Below are 8,648 nucleotides of genomic sequence, written 5' to 3'. Positions count from 1 at the left end.
AACATAAGAATAGCCATGGACTGATATAATTCAAGAATCATCATGTTTTGAATAAACATTTCGAAAGAGAATGTCGCTTATATTCGTATTCAATCTTCCTGTTGCGCGCAATGAATTTCGCGAAAGCTCAGTTCGAAAAAAAACTTGAGAAAATACGAAAGATAACTATCGTTATAATTTTTTTTTATCTGTGGAATGATATATTTGTGTCGACCGTTACTTTGAAAATGATTCGTTTGAGAGATTTATTCCGAGGTTTTTAATGAATCGAACACAGAAAAGCTTTTGTTAGCAAAGTTACGCGGGAAACTCGTAAAGTGTCATAGTTACGTTTGATTCTCAGAGTAAATTCATGTGCGAGTGCTGACAGGCTTGAAAGGAAATTTTTCAAAAAGCCAACCCAATGGGAATTTCGGAAAAACTGTCTCAAACTACTATTTGGCGGACATTGGCGAACTTTTTGAAAATCGCTACCAGGCTTGGATTCTCAGAGTTCCGAGAGTCGATTTTTCGGAAGGAGAAAGAGCAAATTGAATTGGGAAAAAAGCCCAATAGTTGGAAAAAAAGGCTAGAATAATTCTGCAATGACTAACAATAAGAGGAGGCGAACGATAAGAAACTTTGTAAGAAACATCATTTCTCAGCTCCAATGAGACTACACCGACGCTCATATATTCAATACGAAATCATAAGAAAGTACAGCGCGAACACACATTCGTAAATAGTTTATATGAATATAAGCAATTCAATGAAGGTTCGAAGCGCGCTAGATAAAACGAAAAAACTCGAGATTCGTCACAAAATTAATATTTTAATATATCTGTATCGTCTTTAGAGATTTAAGTCGAACGAAGGCATATATGCACTTTTATAATTATACAAAGCAAGCGAATATATGGGATAACATTTAGTTGATACGATACACCGGTCATTAATGAAACAACATTAAAAATAATTAAAAAGTGTATAAATTCATCGTTGGTATGAGTTCAAGTACCGTACAAGTACCGTACAGTTTTCTTTTCGCTGTACCAACGATTAATTTGCACGAAATGTGTAGTACATAAATGTATTGTGCTTGTTTAGATACGCTTGCGCACGAATCGACGCGATCACATTTTTCGGAATTGGCAAAGAAAAAAACAGAAATGAGAAAGCGAAAAAAGTGCTTGCTCTTTCAAAACTTACGGATCAATTGTCGCGTAATCCATCTCGTTATTAATTTTTTGTCTTCCTCGACTCCTTGGTCTCCGGTATCATGTCGTTCGAAAAAAAATTTTCAGACCGGACGTTTAATTGACACGATAAATTTAAGTTTCTCTAGAATTCTCTATCATTGATCCTCCTTATCGTTTTATATTGATAAGATATTTACTATACCATCAATTAATATCGTGCTAGCGGGTTTAGCACGTACATATATATATATATATATATCGAAGTGGATGGAACCACCGAAAGGTTGATTATACACATTATATTAATGAATCCAAACGTTTCTTTCATGACTTTTGATTTTTCTTCAATTCCCTCTATCGGCCTTCACTCTTGGTAACGTATTTCGATGCTTCTTCGTATAATTTGAAAACGAAAGAGCACGGTAAAAATCTTTTCTTCGTACACGAGGTACGTATGCAAGATCTTTTTTGCCAATTCAGTTGAAATACATGACTTTCTTCTTCCTGTTTGTTTTACATAACGAAAAAAATCAACGAAGGTTCCTGATTTTTCAAAGTGGGCTGGGTAAATTCATCAACAACGAAAAATGTAGCTTCCAGATTCTTTGAAATGTTTTCGCACGAACGACAGTAAGAAAACAAGGTGTATCGTTATGCCTTTTCTTTTATTTCTCAACACTAAAAGCCATTCTTTTCTCGTATAAAAAACTGCCTACTCAGCTCTAATATACATATACATATGAATCTGTATATGTGCGTAGATTTATGATATTTTTATAAAAATTGACAATTCTGTCTATTGCAGCATCCTCAATACTGTTCGGATACGATAATCGCGCTTATCTTCCATGGTAAAATAATATTATCAAAGAATCTATCAACAAAATATTGTTTTATCCGCATTACACGAATTATATATAAATTATTGATTGAACTTATGGTTTAGTAGTCTTCTTTTTCATTATTTTAAATCGTTCAAGGACGTTCGTCAGCGTTGATCTTTGAATCGAGCGAATTCCTTCCTGGAGTCCTATATGTACATTTTAATCGTAATTTTATTATTTTTTAAGTTTATTTCGTTTTGTTCCGTAGTTTTATCGATTTGAGCTACCTCATCGATCACCTTCTTATTCGGAAATAATTCGTCGTATGACCTTCGATGTCACAAATGGAATTTAGGGACCCTCGGTTGGAAAGTAAATCTTTGTTTCTTTTCACCTCGAGTCGAACATAAAAAATCAAAGAAAAAGGTCCATGGGTCAAGGTTTAGCAAAAGATTTACAAATATTTTAAAAACATTTTTCCGTTTCCTCGTAGAAAAGCTCGATAAAAAAATCCCCTAACCGCGTGGAATGCAATTAGTTGATAATAAATAAAAAATAGTAATAACTTAGTGCTTTCTATTTCAAAAGAGTATATAATACGTTCTGCCTTCGAGTACAAAAAATATACGTATTTACAAGAGTCATCTTCGAACTGTTTTTTTTTTTCGAAAAAGTGTTTAGTATTGCAAAATTATATGGGAATTTAGTATTCCCACTTTTTCATTGGTTTTAGTATCAAACGTTCGTGTTCTAATGTACTTTATGAATTATACATGACGAATAATTGATTTTATGTAAATAATACATATTCAATCATTAACTGCATAGCCTTATTTAATTATTATCAATTATATAAGAGATAATCGATTTCTTTACGTCATTAAATTCAACCGTATTGATTTCGAGGGTTTATAATTGAGTTGCTCCAATCAATCGATAGTAGTCTCTGAATGGTAAAAAATTAAACTTGAACGTATTGTTCATCATCGGTATCGCCACTGTCGTTGTAAGCGATCGTGTCGTTGTGGGTCATGCCAATTCTTTCGTAATTAGGATCGATCGGTCCAGAGCCGCGTTTGACTTTTTCGTAACCAACAGAATTGTCCGGACGTTCATTGTTTTGTTCTTTATAATTATTAACTTGTTCGTAGGGTGGATCGTTGTTTCGTGAAACGCTCATATACCGTACGCTCTCGTAGTTGGGATCACCGTGAGTGACGGACTCGTAATTCGGATCGGTATCGCTGTCACCGGGTCGACAAACCGAGGCATAATTCGGTTCATTCGTTTCGTGAGGCATGCTCTCGTAATTCGGTTCGGAATCGGTATCCTGATCGAGATCAACGTGACGTCGTAATCGAACTCTTTCGTACCCAGGATCGTCGCTCGAAGCGTTGCTCACTTGGCGATGTTTAAAAGGCAGAGAATAAATAGGCAGCAGCACATCGATACCGTTCCTCGTTACGTTTGACTGGCTGCTCGATGAAGCATTTGTTGTGAATTGTGGTCGGAGCATTTCGTAATTAGGATCGTTATGTCCGGAACGAGTGTTCTGCGTCACGCTTGTTTGCTGAACTTTGTTACGATTTGCCAATGGTTCGTAACCGTCAGCTTCCACACCGGAGACTGACGGCGAATCGAGTTCGTACGTTCTCGCGATTTTCATAAATTCCAAATCCATCTCCGCATTGAAAACGTCCACCGAATTTTGTAAATTCGAGTGAGTCGCATCTGGTTCTCTTTTTTGAATTTCAACCGAATCGTGACTCGACCACGACGCTCTACTTATCTCTACTAAACTCAATTTTCTATTGCTCGATGCGTCCCGCGTCGAAGAAACGATTTCCGGTCCGTAACTCGGGCCCCCAGCAGAGCCAACGTCGAACGGAATATTCTCGTCGTTGTCCCGCTTTTTTTTCATTACCTTTGCGTACATGTCCTCCAGAGACTTTCCCGATGAAATGCTCGATCTTGTACGGTCCTCGCTTTTGTTGCGCTTATCAACCGATGCGTAGAAATCCCCGTTACCACTTTCCGTCGGCGCTGGAGGGGGCGGAGGTGGTGGCGGCAATGGCGAATTCGCCTGTCGCTTTTCTGGCTTCGGGGAACCTGGATTCGCTATTGAGCTCGTCGCGCTTGATGATGATGCTTCATAATGGATTAAAAATATCAATTATGCTTCAAAATCACAGGAAACCCAAACATTTCATATGAATTACCTTGTCGCGAGTGAGCATGAGCAACGTGGCGCAAACTGTCGACACTTGGCGGCTGTGGTGCCGATGAAACGTTCAAATCTTCGCCGCAACCCCTCAATGGCACTTGGTTTGAAACCTGTTGATCGACCTGAACCGTTCGATTAACCTCGTTCGTCATAGGTTGAATTTGGGCATAAGTCTCACTCCCGCTTGTATACACTTTATCTTGCTCGTCGATCGCCGCATACATTTCATCTGAAAATGACGATCCGTTAATCCGAAGAATAGTATTGGGACTCGTGCAATTAGGAGATAGAATACTTTACGAAAGTATTTTGTAGATATTAATATTCTCAATTCTCTTTATTGTCGTATCAGATACGATGATTAAAACTTCTAATCTGTACAGAAAATTATTCAAAAAAAAAATCCGATTCCAAGATATTCGTGAAAAGTACCCGAGTCATCGGAAACGGTTGCGTAATGAGGGTCGGTCAGGGAGCGAGATCCTTGACGATTTGTGTGCAGGCCTTTAGTCTGTGCGATTATGTTCGCCAATGGTTCTCGAACGCTTATACTCGTATATCCTTCTAAAAAAACAAAACAATTTTTTTCCAAACTACTACTGGACAGAAAAAAAATATTTTTCTGCAAAACAAGACCGACCAATGACTGAATATTGAAATAAAAAGACAAAATTCATTATTCAATGAAATTCGATAAATCTTACTGGAATCTTGTGAATCGCCGCTAAAATGTTGATGAGGAACATTTTGTTGAGATTGGGGAGGACGTGGTAAAGGCAAAAGTATGGGCGGAGTCATGTAAGGCAAATCTTGGTTGGCTTGTACCCCCCCTGTGATTGCATTGGCCGCTTGAATATCACACGTTGTTTCAACACTGAGAAGAGAATTGTGCGAAGACGAGCGACGCGTTCTGGGTGGAGCAACCGGATTCCCGCCATTCGGGGCATGACTCGTAGACGTTGACGGTTGATTGTTGTCCGTATATTGGTTAACATTGTTTCTGAAATAAAAGTAACCCGTTGAACCTTAGCAACAATTATCTCGTAACGAATTCGTTCGGGACCGTCTGGATTCCTGTCAGATATCCTACCTACCTAATTTGTTGACTATATTCCGTTTTTTGTATGCTTTGAACTTGGGCATACGGATGCTCATCTGAAAAAGTCAATGTTTCAATGGCAATTTCAGTATTTTTATTTTCAAATCTTATTCTTGTAGAATAAACTATTTTAGAAATGTTGAAAGTGCGCTTACCATTACCGGACTCTAAAGTATTCAGTCTTGCATACGGATACCCACTGTCATCTAGGATCGATGAAGTTTCCTGATTGTTACTGCGGATTTCCTTATCAAAATTCCTTTTTTTGTCAACTTTGCACCAGGAAAACAATCACAATTTAGAATCATCTATTTGTTCAAAAACTTTACTGTACATAAATAAGATTTTTTTTTAAAACATTGGAATAAAATAATATACTCACTTTTTTTATCCTGAACAGTAGCATAAAGTTCGGAAGTATCCCCTATTATTTCAGTTGCTTCGTAAATGACTTCCTGTGGCGCAGACTCGATTTCACGATCTCTTCCCGCATGTTTGTCTTTTGGGATGTCCGGTAAACTCCTGTTTGCACCGCTTGCTCTGTGTAATTACACAGAAACAACGAAAATACCGATCAATTCTCTTGTATAAAACAGTTCGCTCTGAGTTTAGATTTATTGTGCGCCAGTAACTGAAAAAGTTTAAGGCAGCAAAGTTTGATCCAGCGAAGGGATACAAATATTTTTTGGAGAAATCATCCCTGAATACGGTAAAGAATTGTGAGTCTGTTGGAAACGCTTAAGTATTAATTGTAGCATGGAATCAGTTGTATTTGTATTCTTTTAATAACCCGTCAGAAATTTTCTCTTGCTATCCGGACATCTTTTGAAAATATGATGAGTATCGTTCTGGATCATTCGGCAAAACAAAAATACAATAGCTTATAGCAGGCAACGGTTCGTTTAACTCCAACCAATTTTTAGATTGGTTAATTTACATTTTACGAGTTGATGAATCGTCAAAAATTAGGAAAAAATAGTCATGACTCGTAAATTTATGTGATCGCTAAATCTCCTCGAAGTTGCTATTAAAATGAAGAAAAAAAAGGGGGGAAAATTAGTGTTAATAGAGTTCCATAGCCAACAAAAGTGCGTGCGAATCATGCCAGGTGTTCTGGTCTTGAAACCTTTTGCCGCAATCGACAGTGTCCTGGGCAACAATTTGCGAGATTTCCGAAGTTGGAGGCCTGTTGAAATCTTCCGTCTCAGCATCAGTGGTCATTGTTACCATACCCTCAAGCCCCAGAAACTCGCTCCTGTTGTCACAGAAGTATTGTAATGAAGCGGCAAACCATAGTACATATTTTTTGCCAAAATAAATCATCTCTCACAACATCAATGAAATAATAAAGAAAAATGAACCCAATAGTGTACTCCGATGAGGAGTAAAAATTATTTTCAACATTTAATAATGAGTAACCGATATTCGAGATTTTTAACAAAACATTTTCAAAACCAATAAATAATATCAGTAAGAAAATGAAATGAGCCTAAGGTCCGTTCCAACCGACTGTTCCCATTATTCTTAACATTTGGGCTAAATATCAATTGTTATTAACACAGGAAAATTATGGTACACATTGTCATTTTACTACATAGAAATGATCTCCAGATATTTGATTATATAATCAAAGACGATATACTGATCACATTTGTTGATCAATGTTTCGACATAGATTTTTTATACTTGTTGTAACTGATTTGTGATATTCGCTAAACTAATATTTGATATTATGTTGTGTCAATAATGTATCAAATTACTTTCATGTAATATGTCTATATATAAAATATTTTTACTTGTTTTCGTGTCTTCGACAGCTGCAAATGCAGGCTAGAAGAAAACCAACGAAGGAAAAGAAAGCTGCAGCAGTAATCACCCAGTAGAACCAGGCATTGTCGGTCAAATAAGTGTTTATCATGTTATTGGCTGGCGACAGAGCCGGTCCGTCATTGATCCTGAAAAAATAAATTTTCCAGATATTTAATAATCAATTAAACAACAACTATCAATTACTAGGATCTAACCGTTAATGGGCGTGTGATGTTTTGTTATTCATTATTTATTTTTCTTTTGACTTTAAAGACACTGATAACTGATAACAACCAAGTTATTCAAGGATCTATTGATTCCCAATACAAGTTGCCAATTTCGATTGTGTACCCAATTTTATTTTTATGTATTGAATAATCTGCGGTAATGCATAAATTCTTCAGACTACATATATACTGTAAAGCTAAATTTAATTGTGTTTGATTGATAATTCACTGCTTCAATCATTATATTCAATGGAATGAAATAGTAAAAATTAGATGCTCAATATCAAGATATGTTATTTAGAATGACTCATAACTGGAGGTATAAACAAGAAACACTCCTATCACAGTTGTGATTCATTTCAAAGGTATCACATACCTTTTCATGAATATACATTTTTAACGAAATTATAAAAAATGTAAAAGGAACACTCACCCACGGGGAATTCCGAAGCCACTTTCAAAACCTTTTCTGCTCAAGACATTATTCTCAAGCAGAGAATAGTCTCACCGTCGAGAACTGTCAAACGGATAACCTCCATCTTGTCACAAATAGTCGAACTTGATAATGCGAATTAACCATGTATAAAATACTGTTGTATGGATCGTAGAAAACACCGGATGATTTGTCATAGTCTACTCACGTTATACTCGTAAACATTTATTTCCGGTTTAAGACTATATGATGTTACACAATTTACAAACGGGCAGATTTAATTCACGTATCATCATATTATAGTCTTGGATTTTCTCAGCTATCACATTACTAAGCTTAGCATAATGTATGATTATTGGTAAGACCAGTACTACATGGTGCGATCAGATGATCAAAGTTAAATTATTATTGTGACATCATGACGGGAATATCACTTCATTTTGGTAGAGAAAATCCTTTAATGAACAACCGATAGAATATTTAAGACTATAAAATAACTCGGTTTCCGCGACGTGCACATGACAACAATACTATCCACCCTGAACTAACGTAAACGACGTAAACTAACGGATTGCTAGCATGCTAGCCTAGCTGCCAATCGTTCTCGAAATAGCTTTTCTTTTTTTACCGAATTAACATATGTATGCATAAAAACATTTTTTAAGTTCAATTCACAATACACCGACACCCATGCAAGCTTAAATCAATTCTTGAGGATATTAACTACGTTCACACGACGCTTTTATTCCGGTTTAGTTATATCAATATGGATATACACACAGCATATCTATCAATATATATATATATAAATATGACCGTCTGTACCACGGTCTGTACATACAAAACCGGAATAA

The 8,648-nt window shown here is 36.4% G+C and overlaps 1 protein-coding gene across 3 annotated transcripts; it reads right to left on the bottom strand.

The window, feature by feature from the left end:
• Nucleotides 1-1,824: 1,824 nt before the first annotated feature.
• Nucleotides 1,825-8,484, bottom strand: LOC122417629 (uncharacterized). Of its 3 annotated transcripts, XM_043431307.1 has the most exons (11): nucleotides 8,003-8,484; nucleotides 7,795-7,919; nucleotides 7,122-7,280; nucleotides 6,452-6,580; nucleotides 5,708-5,865; nucleotides 5,481-5,597; nucleotides 5,321-5,381; nucleotides 4,931-5,226; nucleotides 4,659-4,790; nucleotides 4,222-4,455; nucleotides 1,825-4,150 (listed from the first exon to the last, which is right to left on the bottom strand). In XM_043431307.1, exons 3-11 carry the CDS (start codon nucleotides 7,241-7,243, stop codon nucleotides 2,964-2,966), a joined length of 2,436 nt encoding a protein of 811 aa, XP_043287242.1. In that variant the 5' UTR covers nucleotides 7,244-7,280; nucleotides 7,795-7,919; nucleotides 8,003-8,484; the 3' UTR covers nucleotides 1,825-2,963. The 3 variants fall into 3 exon arrangements, with proteins under 3 accessions (XP_043287242.1, XP_043287241.1, XP_043287243.1); XM_043431306.1 differs by having other exon boundaries at nucleotides 7,795-8,484; XM_043431308.1 differs by lacking the exon at nucleotides 6,452-6,580 and having other exon boundaries at nucleotides 7,795-8,480.
• Nucleotides 8,485-8,648: the final 164 nt, after the last annotated feature.

Source organism: Venturia canescens, chromosome 10, assembly GCF_019457755.1.
Source record: "Venturia canescens isolate UGA chromosome 10, ASM1945775v1, whole genome shotgun sequence".
Taxonomy (NCBI): domain Eukaryota; kingdom Metazoa; phylum Arthropoda; class Insecta; order Hymenoptera; family Ichneumonidae; genus Venturia; species Venturia canescens.
Note: the sequence above shows the minus strand (reverse complement) of the source record. Positions and strands in the feature narration are given on the sequence as shown.

Bases quoted from the DNA above. Each gene is read 5' to 3' on its own strand.
- LOC122417629 (XM_043431306.1), bottom strand. From the start codon at position 7,243: ATGATAAACACTTATTTGACCGACAATGCCTGGTTCTACTGGGTGATT. The intron at 5,382-5,480 runs GTAAGCGCACTT...TGACTTTTTCAG, and splicing joins TACTTTAGAGTCCGGTAATG to ATGAGCATCCGTATGCCCAA. The intron at 4,791-4,930 runs GTAAGATTTATC...TTGTTTTTTTAG, and splicing joins CGGCGATTCACAAGATTCCA to AAGGATATACGAGTATAAGC.